The 17,767-nt window shown below is 34.6% G+C and overlaps 2 protein-coding genes across 2 annotated transcripts; both read left to right on the top strand.

Annotated features, from left to right (window-relative positions):
- The first annotated feature begins 1,610 nt into the window (after nt 1-1,610).
- Nucleotides 1,611-2,078, top strand: LOC145625235 (uncharacterized). Its single transcript, XM_081678304.1, has one exon. It carries the CDS (start codon nt 1,611-1,613, stop codon nt 2,076-2,078), a length of 468 nt encoding a protein of 155 aa, XP_081534430.1.
- A 12,800-nt stretch (nt 2,079-14,878) lies between these two features.
- LOC145614925 (F-box/LRR-repeat protein At4g14103-like) lies at nt 14,879-16,776 on the top strand. The gene is made up of 3 exons (XM_081670004.1): nt 14,879-15,882; nt 15,995-16,159; nt 16,255-16,776. Exons 1-3 carry the CDS (start codon nt 14,902-14,904, stop codon nt 16,576-16,578), a joined length of 1,470 nt encoding a protein of 489 aa, XP_081526130.1. The 5' UTR covers nt 14,879-14,901; the 3' UTR covers nt 16,579-16,776.
- Nucleotides 16,777-17,767: the final 991 nt, after the last annotated feature.

Raw genomic sequence — 17,767 nt, 5'->3', positions numbered from 1 at the left:
TTTAACCACCTTCAAAAACCTCTGAACCCCAACCACAAACCACTGAACACCCTACCAAAACCCTTGAACCCCCTACAAAAACTTTTAACCCCAACCACAAACCACTAAACACCCTAAAAATACTTCTGAACCCCAACCATGAACCACTGAACACCCTACAAAAACCTTTGAACCCCCTACAAAAACTTCTGAACCCCAACCACAAATCACAAACCACTAAACACCCTACAAAAACCTCTGAACCCCCTACAAAAACTTCTGAACCCCAACCACAAACTATTGAACACCTTATACAAACCTGTGAGCCCCCTACAAAAACTTCTGAACCCCAATCACAAACCACTGAACACCCTACAAAAATCTTTGAATCCTCTACAAAAAATTTTGAACCCTAACTACAAACCACTAAACACCCTACAAAAACTTCTGAACCCCAACCACAAACCACTAAACACCCTACAAATACTTCTGAACCTCAACCACAAACCACGAAACACCCTACAAAAAATTCTGAACCCCAAACACAAACCACTGAACAACCTACAAAAACCTCTAAACCCCCTACATAACTTCTAAAGCCCAACCACAAACCATTGAACACCCTTTAAAAAAATTTGAACCCTTACAAAAACCTATTAACCCAATCATAAACCATTTAACACCCTACAAAAACCTTTGAGCCCCCTACAAAACTTATGAACCCCAACCACAAACCATTGAACACCCTTGAAAAACCACTGAACCCTCTACAAAAACTTCTGAACCCCAACCACAAACCATTGAACACCCTTCAAAAACTTTTGCACTTGAAGACACTGCTCAGAATGCTAAATGTTAAGATTAATAAATTATAATGTAGAGAATGCCAATTTTTTTAATAAAATTAAAAATACATAGATCTAAAACAAAAATAAGTTCATAAGTAATGTATCGCATGTTCAGAATTATAATAAAGATGTTCGTAATTCCAAAAATGCATGTTATGTATTTACAGAAAACACAACATACGTTCATATTTTTAACTTAAAATGTTCAAAATACTGAAATATAATCAAATACAAATTTGTTTATAACAAAATACACAATTATCACTAAAAAAATCAAAAGAATATGAAAGCTACATTTTCCGAAACTCAAACCTAGCCATGGTGATTTAGATAATGAAATCACATCGGAAAATAATCACACCATCATCTTAACCACCTTCTCCTCGATGACGACGCTTCATTGTAAAAACTCCATTAACAAACCTTCAAATCGAAGGTTGAAAAAAACAAAATTTGAATTTAATCTATTGTAATGAAGGAATTCACTCAATGGTGACCAACAATATGAAGGAATTCAATTGAACTTCATAAAAGAGATGTTGCAGGATTTAAAATTTCCCCAAAGCTTCATTGACATGATCATGTTTTGTGTTGGAGCCCCTAGATTTTCTTTGATGATTAATGGGGGTCTTCATGGTTTTTGTGAAGCAAAAAGAGGGTAGAGACAGGGTGACCCACTCTCTCCTCTGCCTTTTTTCCTCTATATTAAATACTTGTCCAGAATTTTGAAGGTTGTGAGTGGCATAGAGAAGTTCAAGTTTCACCCAAGGTGTAAAGCTATATATGGGTTTGACTTACTTGTGTTTTGCTAATGACCTTATTTTGTGCTATAAAGGGGAGGTGGAGTCTATTAAGTTGATGATGAAAGGTTTTGAAGTTTTTTCTAAGGCAACTGGTTCAAAAGCTAGCCCTGAGAAAACTTCAATTTACTGCACTGAGATGAGTGAAAACATGGTGAATGAGGTGTTAGACATTACTCGGATTGGGAGGGGTACTATGCCTTTTAGGTACTTAGGGGTGCCAATTTTCTCAAAGAGAATTTCTGCAGTTAAATGTGAGCATCTGATAGACAAAATCTATGCTAGAATCAAGATTCGGAGTTCTAGAAATCTCTCTTTTTCTGCTAGAGCTGTTTTGATAAACTTTATTTTGATGAGTATCCAGGTTTACTGGGCTCAAATTATAATACTTCCTAAAGCTATCTTTGAGAGCATTAAAACCATATGTAGGAACTTCCTATGGCATGTGTAATCCCCGTATTTTTAAATATATTATAAATGAAATTTAATTTTCTTTATAATATTGATGTGTTTTTTTGCGTAATTTAATTTCAAAATATTCAAATTATTAAATTGGATTGAAAATTATTTTGTTACAAATTATTTTATGAACCTTCATTATATAATCTATTTCAATACAACTAAAGCTAAGTCCATTTCATTCATTTGGCCCATCAATTTTATGAGACCCAATCTTATTATTTACCCTACAACATTCTCCCCTGTAAGTACCCCATTAATCCCCAAAATTTTGCCACACAAAAGGTTAGTTCTATTTTTCCTTCTCCTTTATTTTATTTTATTTTATTTCATTTTCCTTTTCCTTTATTCTTCCTATCTTTTTTTATTTTATTTTATTTTTCTTTTTTCTTTTTTCTCTTTTCTTTTTCTTCTTTCTTCCTACTTGAGAATTAACTCACTACTCTCCCCACCTAACGGCCGGACCCACCTGCTGCCGCCGCCGCCTGGTCGCTAGCGACCACCCAGCTGGCAGCCACCGTAGCCACCTTTTCCCCTTTCTTCCTCTCCTTCTTTTCCCCTTATTTCTATTTCTATTTGCATAATTATATAAGTATTGTTTTGGGTTTTTGATTTAATTGTTTGAAATTGACATAATTAGTATCAAATCTATATTTTGATGGTAAAAAGGTTATAATTTCAGATTATATACATGTTTTAATTTTTAGATTTCTGTTCGTTAATATTAATCCTGTTTTAATCCCGATCAGGTTCTAAACTCATCCGATTTTGATTAAAAACAGTAGTGTTTTCCATGTGGAAACAACGTTTTAAGCAAGACTCACTACCCCTTTCGTGGCCAAATTCAACTTCTAAATATGATTTTTGGGCAGTTATTGATTTTTAACAAAGTTTTTTTTATGCTTTAAATTTTATCCTAGATTTTAAGAGATAATTTAATATTTCTTTGGATAATTAAAGTATTAAGATGTATTTTGATGAAGTTTTAAAGGGTTTTTGATTGGTTTAAAATGCTGGAATTTTATTTAAAGTAGTAGAGTTGTGATTTTAATAAAAGGGTGTGATTACCCATTAAAAGGGGAGATTATTAGGGGTTTTTAAATAATTTTTAGATTTTTTATTAGACTTTAAACTTGCTGTAATTTCATGTATAAGAGTGTATTTTAAGGTTTTTATGAAGGAAATATAAAGAACTATATATAAGCCTTTAATTTCAACAAAAGGGAAGGTTTTAAAGTGTTGTTTAATTGGATTTTGAAGGTTTTAAAGTAAGTTAGTATTGCTGTAAATTTGATTGCTTGGGTATTGATTGAGATCTTATTGTTTGGTTTAGGAGATGACTTTATTGAAGGTGATTTCTAGTTAGTAAAGTGGCATACCAATTTGTTTATTCAAGGTACATACAAGTTACAAAACTTTGCTTTTAGGTGCATGTTTAAGGGCAGATCGAGAACTTAGTATCATGTATAAGGATGACTGAGTTAAATTGTTTGGTTATACATTGTGAATTTCATATGATGTGCACTATTTTATATTGCAAGTATTATTTGTGCTCTAATTATGCAAGGTGTGTGCGTTTAGAGGCAAAGGTATGTGATTGGTGTAAATATTAATTTATTACTCATTCACGATTATGCAAATAGGATGAGTAAAGGAAGAATTCAAGTCTTATAAGACGAGGTTAAGGTTTTGGGGTGCCTTATGCACTCAAGGTGTTTATACACCGAGGTAATAATGGAATAAATAATAAATGTTACTTGTCATTAACAAATCAAGAATTGAAATTGGAAACTTGTCTTACTTGATTGAATGGATATTGGATTGATTGTACTGTTTGCATATGAGTCATCACCAAGTCTAAAATTGTAAATCACGTAAAGTGCAAGATGGATGAGCAATAAAACTCTGGATTGGTGCACATCTGGAGTAATGACAATCAGGGGTTGGGGTACATGGGGTATTAGCCGTGTACTTTTCTCGAGGCCGTCTGATCTACGAGTCTCTTATTTCAAAAATATTTTCTTAAAACTAGGAGTTAGGTGAGATCTCATACTAACTACGGTCACGGAGTCGCGCCCGTGGTCGTTGGATGTTTATTGATGTTTTCGAAAGGAGGCATGGGGTTTTTCTTTTATTGATGTTCCAAATGGAGCATGGGTTGGACAACCTTGTCTATTGCGTAATTCAATGAATAAAAATAATGATTTACCTATTATTAAATTGATGGAGTCTTAATAAATTTGATAGTTGAGTCGTGTGTTGAGTCTATAATTTAATGATGTATGATGATTTATTATTAGAAGCATGTTAGGGATTTCTTATTTTATTTCGCAGCTTCTATGTACTCAGTTTTGCTAATTGCGTGCTTTATGTGTCTTTCTTTGGTCATGGCCTTCGCCTTTCAATGACCCTGTGATGATCCAATTTTTACACTTGTAATATTGGGGAGCAGATTAACCACAGGTTCTTACACATGCAACATCCGTTTCTAGTTAGTGGGATCTTGAGTGGAGAGTTGGTTACTTTTCTTATTTTTATTGTTATTTACTTTTAAAGTTATTTAAACTCAACTTTACTTTCATACTATTTCTATTGGTTTAAGTTTTGAATAAGGGCCTTAAGGGTTCCAAGTTGTAAGATTTAATTTGGTTTTGGTTATTGGATTTGAAACTTATATATACTTGATTTAGTTTTTCCGCTACTATTTTCTGAAAAAGCCTTAACGTTTGAACACGTGGCAGTAGCACGCCAGTAATTCTCTTGAATATTGTTCAGGGTCCTCACATGTTTAAAGAGAGAATTATTAGGGTGTTACAGCATGGGAAGGACAGCACTAAGCCTGGGAATATTGCCTGGGATAGAATCTACTGCAGGACGAAAGAATGAGGATTGAGTATACAAAATGTTGAAATTTGGAATTTAGCTGCAATGGGGAAGCATGCATGGGCCATTGCTCATAAACATGATAATCTCTGGGTAAAATGGGTTAATTCTGTCTATATTAAAGGGCAGAACTAGATGACCTATAAGCCTAGAGCATATTGCAGCTGGTACTAAAAGAAAGTGTGTGAAGTGAAAGACAAGCTGCAAAGTGTGTACAACCACTTTTGGGCAGGGGAAATATAGTATAAAGAAAAGCTATGAACTTCTCACTGTAGGAAAGGATAGATGCAGGTTGGCTTCTTTGGTTTGGGAAAGGGAAGTAGTTCCTAATTAAGCATCAGTTTATTAGATGGATGGCCATACAAAGAAGACTGAAGACTAGGGATAGATTGCACATACATGCTCAGCAGAATGAGAAGATGTGTCTGCTATGTGCTAAGGTGCCAGAAACTCATGATCATCTATTCTGGAATTGTAAATACAGCATCACTATGTGGACAAAGGTGAGAAATTGGATTGGTTTTGGTCCTGAGAGATTGTATCTGAATAATGTTAGAATTTGCAACGAAATCATGTCAAGATTTTAGAAAAGTATTGTGAATACTTGTGTCTTGGCTGTGCTTTACAAGATTTGGAGGGTGAGGAACACAGCTTTCTAGGATCTGAAGATTATGCATATACTTGTAATAGCTAGGCAGCTCAAGAGTGAAGTGAAAGTTAGGCTTCTTAGTGTTAATAGTTCAAAGCTAGCGCTAAATGTACAGAATAGAGAGTGGTTGGAAGCTTTGTCTATATAGGGAGTTATATAGTACTTTTGTTGTATAGAGGTTGTTATAGGCTATGTGTTTTCAGCCTATGTACCTTGTATTCTTGGAAAACTTGAGTGTTTTCCATATTTGGTGAAATAAAACTTCTTATTTACTAAAAAAAAAATAGGAGTTGAATTGAATTGAACTAAACTAAACTGAGATTAAATGAATATTTTATGAGAGAGGGAAATTAGGAGTTGAACTGAACTGAACTGAAATTACGCTGAAGTGAACAGACCCTAAGTAATTTTTTATTCACAATATACCCAACTTTTTTTTTTCAAATTCACCAAAAAACACTTGAGTTTCAAAAAATTATCACCAAATGCCCGGTTGTCATTTAAAATAAATAAATTTTACGGAATTTTCACCAAATGCCCCTGATTTATTTTTTTATTCACCATATATCCATGAAAATTTTTCAATTCACCATATGCCCCTAATTTTACAAAAAAAAATGTTACAAAATACCCAAATGACTGACGGACGTTAACTCTGTTAGTCATTTAGGCTTAATTTTCCTTATGGCAACCTATAATTGGCATTTATATTATTTTAATTTTAAAGTAAATATTTTATTAATTATCAAAAAAATAAAACAAATAAAAAAATTTTAAAAAAAACCCACCAACGACCAGCCCAGCCCCGGCTGCCACCATGTCCTTGCCGGCGCAAATTTCGCCTAAAACCTTGCGCCGACGCCACCGCCAATATGAAACCCCACCAGCCATATTCTTTGAACCACCCATTTCCCAAACCTAAAATCGCCTCCTCCTTTCTCCTTCGAAAATCCCTCCCATCCCCACCGTCGACGCCCAAACTCCCATCCCCGCGCTAGGGAATCCAAAGCGCCAATTCCCCTGCCACCACCATCCTTCTTCCATTCGTTGATAAAATCCTCAGGCTACTCAGCTTTATTAGTCTTGGACTTATTAAGGATCTGTTATTGCTGAACCACTTCAACGGAACCCCAAATTTTTTTCTAAAAAAAATCCCCAAATTAAAACCATAGTGTAGACACCCATTTGTTCCCCAAAAACAAACCCAGTGATGAATATCTTTCGCGTAGAACCATAATCAAATGAAGTGAAAGTGTGAAAAGTCTAGTGTTGCGATTGTTTTTATTTATAAATCCTTCTTTCTGTTTTCGAAAACCAACTCTATTTTATGAAAATAGCTAATCCAGTTTAGTTTGGTCCATAACAAGGGTCCAATAGTAGTGTAGTTGGATAAGGCTTGCAAAGATCTTTCCGACGATATATTATAAGCCCAATTTCGATGAATATTGAGAAAGTTATGGCCAAAATACTAAACTGGGCCCAAACCGGATTTTACTTACGACCCAATGATCATGTGGAGGGTCCAAAGGTTTAATCCTATTCCTAAACTAATTAGGATTGATTAGAATCTTCTATAAGATTCTAAAAGATCTTAATTATCTTTTTTTGAAAAAATAGGATAAAAGAGTTTGAATTTGAATAAAACTTTCCTTTTTTAAGTCCTAATTCTATTCGGATTTAAAGATGTCCAAAGACAGTCAGATTTTATTTTTGTGCCTCATATTTTTTATCCAAATTTTATATGGTTGGATAGATCTTGAAATTATCTTTCCAATGATATATTATAATATGAATTCCGAACTATAACGAAAAAGATATGAAAGTAATACAAAACTCTATCCAAAACTGACGCCCTTCCACTATTTCGGCTATATCTTTTTATGTACAAATTATTTTAAACTGAGTCTAATTGCATTGAAAATTAGACTTCAAGAGCTTTCCAACGACATATTATATGCCTTATTTGGACTATTGGATCAAAAGATATGATAAAAACAAAATCCGCAAAAAACTGTCTTTGACGCAAAATGACAGACCTTGTCGCAAAGCGACAAGGCTTGTCGCGTGGCGACAGCTCGCGACAAAGTTGGTTTGTTGGCGACAGCGTGGAGTTTTATTCCTTATCAAATTCTACCTAATTTTCGGACTATTTTCCTATAAATAGGGTCCCTGGACCTCCGTTTTCAATCATCAACTCTCACCAAGGATTCCTTGATTCTTTCTCTCTTTCTAAACTAGCTTTCATAAACACAATTCCACACTCATTAGATCTAGAAACACCTAGCCAAGTTCGAAGTTTCCTTCTCCCTAGACGTGAAAGGTTTATACTTTTATGAGGGTTTGGTCCCAAATCCAGTCCAAACCTTTTTAACTCTTTCTTTCAATTTATTTAATTTAATTCTTTGATTTATTATTTTCATTGAAATTTACTAACGCGTGTATTTTGTTATTAGAAAGAGGTACGAGGCTTCAAAGTAAGTAATTAGCTTACTCCCTATTTTATTTCAATGTAGAAAGCATGCTTAGATTTGTTTGATTCCTAGTATCATGTTAGGGTGTTATTTATGCTTTCTAGTATCATTTTAGGGTGTTATTTATGCTTTCTAGTATCATGTTAGGATATTTTTAATGCTTTCTAGAATCATGTTTAGGGTGCCTTTTATTCTTTCTAATATCATGTTAACATGTTAGTATCATGTTAGGTCTAAAGCTTTGATTTTTATTGTTTAGTGACATGCTAGAATTTGTTATTAATGTTGTTAGTATCATGCCTAGGGTCTTCCTATTATATTTAAGTTTTATTATTAGTATGATTATTATGATTATTATTATGTTGCTTGGTATATTATTGTTATTGCCTGATCACGCCGTTTATGCATGTTAAAGGGAATTTGCGCTTAATAAGATAATTAATAATTTGGTTTAAGCTAATATGATTTTAATTCAATTGATCGCCAATAATAGATTTATTTGTGCATTAATATTCAACCAACATAGATTAAACAGGTTTGGGATTAATATAATGATTGCATGTTAGTCAGGAAGCGCATGAATACGAGTTAAATAAAGTAGAGGCCTATTTTATAGGGAGGGTCCTTTCTTTTGTAGATTGGATTTGTACCCTCATCCCCGAACCCTATTTATTTCAAGACCTTTTGGAGTTGACGATCTCATGGATCGTTAAGGGGTGTAACCTTCACCTCGTGAACGGTTTACAAGTTCTTAAAACTTGCTGACGACTCTTTTTACTCTCTTTTCTTTCCCTTTAGACGCCACCATACTTTAGTGTATGATCACAGTGGGGTTCAAGCTTGGGGTTATGATGCTTGAAATATTCCCTACACATAGATTTTGATTTTTAGGGTTTCGATTTTGGGGTAAAACGGTTTCGGGCTGGTGGTTTTTGGCTAAGGTAGGGGGCGACGTCGGGGAGGCGGGACTTGGGCTGCCGACGAATAGGTTTTGGGGTGGTTTCCTAATGTTTGGCTAAGGAGGAAAATCAGAGAGGGGTTTTTACGGTTGAAGAGAAAGGAAGGGGTATGGTGGTTCGGGGCCGGTTCTGGCGCATGGCTTAGGGGATGGCGGTGCTGGTGCGGTGAAGAGGAGGACTAGGCGTCGGCGGTGGGGAAGATTGCTGGGTGGTGGTTGTAGGGATGTGGTTGGGCTAAGGTGGCTCACTGGTGGCAGGTGAAGTTTTGTTTTTATTTTTTCGAAATTTTTTAAAGTTTTTTTTTTATAATAATTAATTAATTAATCTAAACAATAACCAATAACATGCTTTCACATGGCAAAATGGAATTAATAGTTGTTAGCTAGTCATCAACGGCATGTCATGATATTTTTTTTAAAAACTCAAGTATATATGGTGAATTTGAAAAATTTCATGGGTATGTGGTCAGTAAAAAATAACTCTAGGGCATTTGGTGAAAATACCGTAAATTTTAGAATAATTATTTAATTAATTATCAAAAAAAAAAAAAAAAAAAAAAAAAAAATCCCACCCACCATGTAGGCATGTATGGGCCAAGGAATTCGGTTCATGATTCTTGACTTTTTTATCGGAGTTGTTGAACAAGAGAAGAATTCATCATTCAAGTGCATTTGTTTGAGAGTTTGAGACTAGCAGGCATAATATTAGAAAAATATAAATTGTAAATAATAAATTGATTTTTTAAAGTGTATAGAAATTGAATTGAATTTGAAGAGAATGAACAAAATTATCTCATTATGGGTTCAATTTGGTTCATGATTATCGAATTTCATACAACGTATAAGATTCTGATAAAAGGTTTCGATGTAATTGCTGAGTTTAGGCGGCCTTGGGAGCGAAATGCTGGGGTGGCGATGTGTAACTGGAGATGGTGGTGTTTAAGTTACCATTGAAGGTTGAGTTTTTTTGGTGGTTTGCAAGAATGGGGAGGAGGAAAAGACGCCCGACGGGGGGATGGGATATTGGCACTTGAGTGCGTGGTGGCTGAGTGCTGGTGGGGGATCGGAGGGGCAGGGGGAGATGGAGGGGGTGGCCGACAGACTGCCGGAGGCTGGGTTTGAATTTGTTTGTTTATTTATTTATATATGATTAATTTTAATTTCATTCTTTTACTTAATTTTTGACATTAAACCAATTTTTATTTTACCTATTCATCAGGTTTTCGGCCACTTGGGACTGCTAGAAGCAAATTGAAGTTAAAGTTTGGGTTATTAAAAAATAATCAAAAGTTGGGATTTTTTTCGGTGAATGAAGAAAAGTTCAGATTATTGTGAGCAATTTTTCCAATTAAAAATCCTTTTAAATCTAGGGTTTTCATTTTAGGCATTTCGATTTTGGGGTTTTAGGGTGGTGGTTTAAGGGGGGAAAGAGGGAGGAGATGGGCGAAACCCCTTCACCGGCAGCCCATACCTCTTCCCATATCGCAGCCGCCCACCTTAGTCGTAAATCACCACCCCTAAAATTAAAAACCCCTAAAACCGAAATCTGGGTTTTCGATGTTGGGGGCTCACGGTTTTGGGGTGGTGGTTCATGGCTAAGGTGGGCATCCACCCTCGACTGTATTCACCACCTTAAATCGACCCATCCTCTTCCCCCACGCCTCAAACCCTAAATCCCCACCACAAAAGCACCATTTAAGGTTTCGTTAATGGTGGCTTTGAATAAAAAGTTAGGTTCGTGCCATGGAGAGAGAAAGAACGAGGTTCGAAAGTAAAGGATTATTGGTGGGGATTATAAATTTAATAAAAAATCAAGATCTGAAAAGGTGATAATTGATAAAATTATAAACTATTGAAAATTGTAGAAAAAAATTGATCATTAAACATTGAAATAGAAAAAAAAATTTATAAAGATTTTTATTGAAAACCTACACAAATTGTAAAAGCAAAATTTGTTTACAAAAATAGAATTCAAAAACAACAAAAAATTAAAAATAAATTTGAAAAAAAAAAAAAACCGAAATGTAAATAATGTGTAGATCGAAAAAAATACCTTTGAATGCTCCACTAAATTCAATAACATCATACTTTTTACATTTCTCAGTGGTGAATTACAAAAATTCTTATTATCTTTGATAAACCTAAGTTTTTTATTACCAAAGATAATACTTATTTTAATTTAAATTCATTAACCATAGTTAGTTTTAATATTTTTTTAAATAATTAAATTATTTTTATAAAATAAAAAAAAAAAAAACCCAACCCCACCCACCGGTGCCCCAGCCAACCCCAACCCCCTTCACTTCATTGCCGACTTGCCGGCACCCAAACCCCTTAACGCCGGCGACCATCCCACACCTCTCTACTTCCTCGAAAACCCTGAAACACTTCCATCCTTACCCCCGAAGATCGCCAGCCGCTCATCCCCCACCCCCGAAAACCACTAGCCGCTCACCCCCACCCCCTAAAACCACCAACCTCTTATCCCTCACCTCTGAAAACCGCCAGCCACTCATCCCCCACCCCCAAAATTCGTGAGACTCTCATCCCCCATCCCTGAAATCCGCAACCACACCTGTAACTCCTCTCCCGTCGGACTCCCCTTCCCCGATTCCCCAATTCCCGATTTTCACCGTTAACCCTAACCCTAAAAAAATCTCCAATTTTTCTCTTACTAATCTCAATTGTTTGTTTTGTCAACGGAAAAGAAATCACTCATCAAATCTCAACGAAGAGAGATAAGGACGAATTGAAAGCGAATTGATCGAAAAAGACGTCGACGATTGATGGTGAAGATCGAAATTGAGGACGAGGAAGGTGTTTGGTTGATTAATGTTGTTGCATAGTAGCGAATTTGGCTGTTGTCAATACATGGCCGGGAGGGGAGGCCGGCACGCTGGCGAGAGAGGGGTCGACGCCGGTGTGGGTGGGGGCGAAGAGTGGTGGCGGATTGGTTGGGGAACGGGTGATTTTTTTTATAAAAAATAATTTTTATTAAGTAAATAATAATAACAAAATAAATAAATAAACTAACTATAGTTAAATATTTAATTACAGTTTATCATTAATGTCATGGTTAGCTTAATATAAAATTTTAGGTTTATCAAAGATAATAAGAATTTTTGTAATTCATCACTGAGGAAAGTTAAAAGTATGGTGTTACCAAAGAGAATTTCCATAAAATTTTTAATTAGTTGATATAAATTATAGACTTCGGGTGAAAGAGAGGACGGGTAAAATCAGTGAAAGAGAGGGAAGGTAATATATTATCAATTTCTATGTAAATGGAAATTTATATAATGAAATGTAGTGAAACCCAAAAGATACATATGAAAATTGATATTTTAAAAGGATTGTAATTGTTTAGGATAAAGTTTTTTTTTTTTTTTTTTTTTTTTTTTTTTTTTTTTTTTTTTTTTAAAAAAAAAAATAATAAAAAAGAGAGAGAAGAGGGCGTGTGTCCTTTAAACTTCTTGTTTTAAAATAGAAGTATAGATAGATACTCCCTCCGTGTTTTAATAAGTGTTACACTTACCAAAACCGGCCGTGTTTTAATAAGTGTTACACTTCCCTTTTTTTTTTTTTTTTTTTTTTTTTGGTAAAAAGCTACATTAAAATATTTATCTATCTCCTCTCATGGTCCCCACCCAATCCACTACTACTTTTTTTTTTTTTTTATTACTTCCTCCGTTCTTTTAATATTTCATCACTTGCCTTTTACGAGAGTTTCACAAATATTGCAACATTTCCATTTTAAGACAAAAATTGTATCCGTTCACATTGCAAATATCCAACATACCCTTACGTTTTCACCCTTATTCTTTAGTTTAAGTTTACATTACATGGACACTTTTGTATTTTTACCTTTCTCTCTCTTCCTTTTCCAATTAGGGTTGTTCATAAATTGTTCCGGACCAAAAAATTGGACCGGACCAGACCGAACTAATCGGTCTGGTCTTCGGGTCTTGAAATTATTTTTTTCGGTCTTCGGTCTGGTCCGATCCAAAACCCTATAAAAACTGGTCTATTCAGACCGATTTTTTTTTTATTAAAAATATGCGTGAAACCTTAAATAATGGTGAAAATTATCATTAATAAGGTTAGAAAACTTTAATTTTATAAGTTTTTTGTACTAAACATACAAAAAAAGACATAAATATGACATTAGAATATTGTTTTTCCTTTACTTTTTACGTGTATTCCATAACTTTATTTAAAATTTAGTATTTTTATAAAAAAAATTCTTAAATCGGTCCAAAGCGGTCTAGTCTGGGTTTTAATCCGATTTTTTTGGTCCGGTCCGGGTTTGGTCCTAGCTTAATCGATCCGGTCTTCGGTTCTTAAAATTCTAATTTTCGGTCTTCAATCCTATTTGGGTCGGTCCGGTCTTGGACCGATGACAACCCTATTTCCAGCTACCAAAATTACTGTGCCCAACTTGTATTGTGCAATAATAAAAACGGAGGAAGTATATCTTTCCTCTCTCATTAATTACTTTTCAATTAAAATCCACTATTTTTCTTTTACAATTTTTTAATACTTCAACTCTTCAACTTACTCCCTCCGTTTCCTAATATTAGTCTCATATGGAATTAATCACGTAAAATAAGAAAACAAATATATTAGGAATCTAACATTAAAGTACAACATAATTAATAATAAGTTTAACTTTTTTTTAATTTTTATAAGGAAAACATAAGTCATAATTGTATAATTTAAGGTAATGATTTCCTTAGTTAGAGTCATGTCATTAATCCACAACTTATTAATTCCAAAATAAATCAAGTCATAAATGAAATATATTCAATATGGGTATAACTTTTTTAAACGCCCAAAATAGTATGTGGAACTAACATTATGAAATGGAGGGAGTACCATTTATTTTATTTAAGTCAATAACAATTTTTAACCACTAATTATTATTTTTATTTATTATTTTTTTTTATTAGAATTCAGAGATACAGTAATATTTATATACAGTAAATAAAAAAATAAATAAAAACAAAATAAAATAAAAAATCGAGCCTAATAGTTAAATAATAAAATTAGCCCTATCCCCCCTTCCCCCTTCCCCCTTCCCCTCTCTCTGAGTTTCCCATTGAAGCGCACTCCTCGTTCTCCACTGAGGCGCCTTCTGATATTTTAATCCTCCATTGAAGCAACTTTTGAGGTAAGTTTTTATTCCTTTTTGTGTAATCATCGTATCAATTTCACAATCTAGGGTTTAATCTTATATCAATTTCGTAATCTAGGGTTCGAACTTTTGAACTATTGGTCTTAATTACTGACGAGATACTTAAATTATTGATAATTGAATCAAATATGCCTTTTCTCCCTATAAAATTATGTGATTTTTCGAGCCTGAATTAAATTTCGTTCTGTGATTTCCTGAATTTGAACTTTGAAACTTTGAACCAGGTTGTTTTGTCCCCAGTTGCTCTTTCAAGATATCGCTTTCATATTATAATCCACTTTTTGTTTGATTTTAATTTTGTTTTTTAAGCCGTTTTGCATGATTCATCCTATTTTGTTTTTGTCGCTTTCATATTATAATCCACTTTTTGTTTGATTTTGATTTTGTTTTTTAAGCCGTTTTGCATGATTCATCCTATTTTGTTTTTATCGCTTTCATATTATAATTCGCTTTTTGTTGATTGTTAAATTTCTTACAAGCTCTGGATATTTGTTTTCTAAGCGGTTTTGCATGATTCATCCTATTTGATTAGGGTTTTAATAGTATCGTCTATTTATTTATCATGGGTGCAGGTGTATGGTCAGTATGGATAGGAGCTTGAAACCATGTACCAGTAATTATGCTACTGTATGTGATGTTCAAAATCACAACTTTACTCAAATGTTGGTAGATAGACTCTCCAGTTTGCCTGATGAATTATTAATTCGGATCCTCTCTTTGCTTCCTACCAAGGATGCTGCTGCTACTTGTGCCTTGTCTACGAAATTGAGGCGTGTTTTCCCTTTGATTACAAGTCTTGATTTTGATGGTTCACCTATCTGTCTTTGTTTGAAACATCCCTATGCAATTGAGCGTTTCCCCACTTTTGTGAGCTTTGTTGATACCGTACTCCAGACACACCAATCGCAGCATCTTACCAAGTTTAAGCTTAAACTTACCAGCAAGGACTTTGGTAAAGTGTACTTTTTTGGTTGCGATAGTTGCTATGGGTGTAGTCAAGGTTGCCTCCCTGACTTGAAATCTCCGCGATTGAATGTGTGGATCTCTTATCCATTGTCTTTTTGTGGCCTTAGGGAACTTGACCTCTCTATACTGGTGGGGGAGTCAGGTAATTTTCAGCTGCCCCCAGCTATTTTCACCTGTGAAACGTTGGAGGTGTTGAAACTTGAGGTCAACATTGGTTTTGATCAAATTTACGTCATGCCCTCTTATCGTCTTCCAAAATTGAAACAGCTCGTCTTGTTTGCATCTCTCATTTCTGAGGATGACTTTTTGCCAAGGCTAGTATCAAGTTGCCCTCTACTTGAAGATCTTACATTCCAACCCTTTACAAGGCATGTGAACATCACGGCTATCACGTCGACTTCCCTTCGAAGATTGACTTTAAGGATGCCTAAATGTCCTGATTTTTTCCGAGATAACAGCGACTGTGTGCTGATCAGTACTCCCAATTTGGAGTACATTGAATACTCTGATAATTTAGCAAGTTGTTACTCAATCCCTGTAATGCATGGTCTTGTTAAAGCATCTCTGACAATATGCATGGCCTTAAAATTTGGAAGATCATTTCAGCAAATAATTAACCTCATTAGACCCTTTTCTTATTCTCAACACTTATCATTGTTTGGCATTTTTATGTGGGTAATGTCTCAATCTCTAATTTCTCTCTTTTAAGCTGAATAATCCTTTTTCTCCTTTCATAGTTGATTTTGAAATTTACCAATTGTAATAATTGTTTAACTTGTGGTTGTAGGAGTTTGACTTCATCGATGAGGAAGTCTTAAAGGATAAACTCCCCGTGTTTCCTAATCTGAAACATCTAGAGTTGGGTGGTGCTACTGAAGATAGCTGCTGGGATAATCTGTTGTTGCCTTTTCTCAACTGTTCACCTGTCTTAGAAACACTTGAATTTGCACAGGTTGGTGTGGTTTTAGTAATCATATGAGCAATGTTGTTCAACTTCTGAGAGTTTTCTTAATTTTAATTTATTGATTATTGATGTTTACTTCTTAGGGACTCGCTGGATATCATGGCGACTTTTTGTGTGAGTATAGGAAAAAGGCGCTGGAGCAGGAACAAGAATTTTTTATCCGTACAGATCATGAAACTCCCGTATGTTGCAGGAATCGTCTCAAAAGAATAGTGATAAGGGAATACCATGGATTTGTTCAGGAGATGTTAATAACCCAGTTTCTCCTTAGACATGCGTTAGTTTTGGAGGAACTGGTCATATGCTTAGCCCGAACTCCGAATTTTAATCCATGTCAGATGTTAATCGAGATTACATTGAAGAATTTACCAAAAGCCTCAGTCACCTGTTCGATTCAAGTGTTATGATCAGCATGGTCCATGTTAACTCCTATTCATTCTTACCTACAAGTTATCTTAGTTTGGTTGTATTTTTATTTAATAACAAGTTATCTTAGTTTGTTGTATTTTTATTTAATATCTATTGTTAAATGCTTTACTTATGTGAAGGCGGGGTAATTCTTACCCTTGAACTGTGCTAGGATTGAGCCCAACATATATCGTCTATGTTTAACAAATTATAGTCTTTGTTAAAAATAATAGTTTATGATTGGCTTTTAGTAATCATTCGCATTCAAAGTCCTGAAGGAGTAATTTGCAAATGAAAGCAATTATTTAAAAGAATTTGTTGGAAGTGTCTCTTTTGATGTTGAAATACGAAATTTCTTACTCTTTTTACCTGCTACGGAGTAGCTAGCAAGCTCAACAATGGAAATTGTGCATTATATATGTTAATATGTATGTAAATATGGAATAAACAAGGCAACAACTTGGAGGATAACACCATTTATGTAATGATTAGAAGAAAATGATAAGGTTAGGTTACAATATGAGGCATAATGGTGCTTAAACCAACCTTTTACTCTTTTCTCATCTTTGAACTCTTTTCACCCACTTTTGGTTTTGGCATACATTCATGAATTTTGCCAAATTGTTTCTCTTCCAAGTTTTTTGCATTAGTACCCTCCGTTGTGAGAGGACTTCTTAATGTTCTTTTTACCTTGAATAATTTTTTTTTCTTTTTTTTTTCGTTTTTGGCATGGACGACAGTTTAACATTAAAATACGTAGTAATTTTTTTTCTTCATGTTCAAAAATAATTATTTTATAGAGCTTTTAAATTGCTCAAGGGTGAGGATTATTTTAGTGAAGAAAAAACCTCCATGCTATGCCTATTTCAAAGCTGTATCCCGTGTGTGAGGGTCCGATTCAGAGATTTGGCTTCAGTAGAGTTTGTTCTTAACATCACAGTTGTCAATTATATTCACCATCTCTGGGTTCATGGCAAGCCACCTGTTTTGAGTAGCCAAGCTACCATCACAGATGTTAGAGTAGCCTCCCTCCGCAAAAATAATGCCGAGTGGGATATTGATGCCTGCAAACTTTGTTTTGATGAGGAGACGAAAGTCGAGAATGGAACATAAGGCGGGTTCTGGTATCATGGCTGCTAAAGATGATGACCTTGCACCTGATTCCGAGTCAGAAAAAAGCTGCTCCCC

Source organism: Chenopodium album, chromosome 3, assembly GCF_948465745.1.
Source record: "Chenopodium album chromosome 3, dcCheAlbu1.1, whole genome shotgun sequence".
Classification (NCBI taxonomy): domain Eukaryota; kingdom Viridiplantae; phylum Streptophyta; class Magnoliopsida; order Caryophyllales; family Amaranthaceae; genus Chenopodium; species Chenopodium album.
This window is presented reverse-complemented; position numbering and strand designations above follow the sequence as displayed.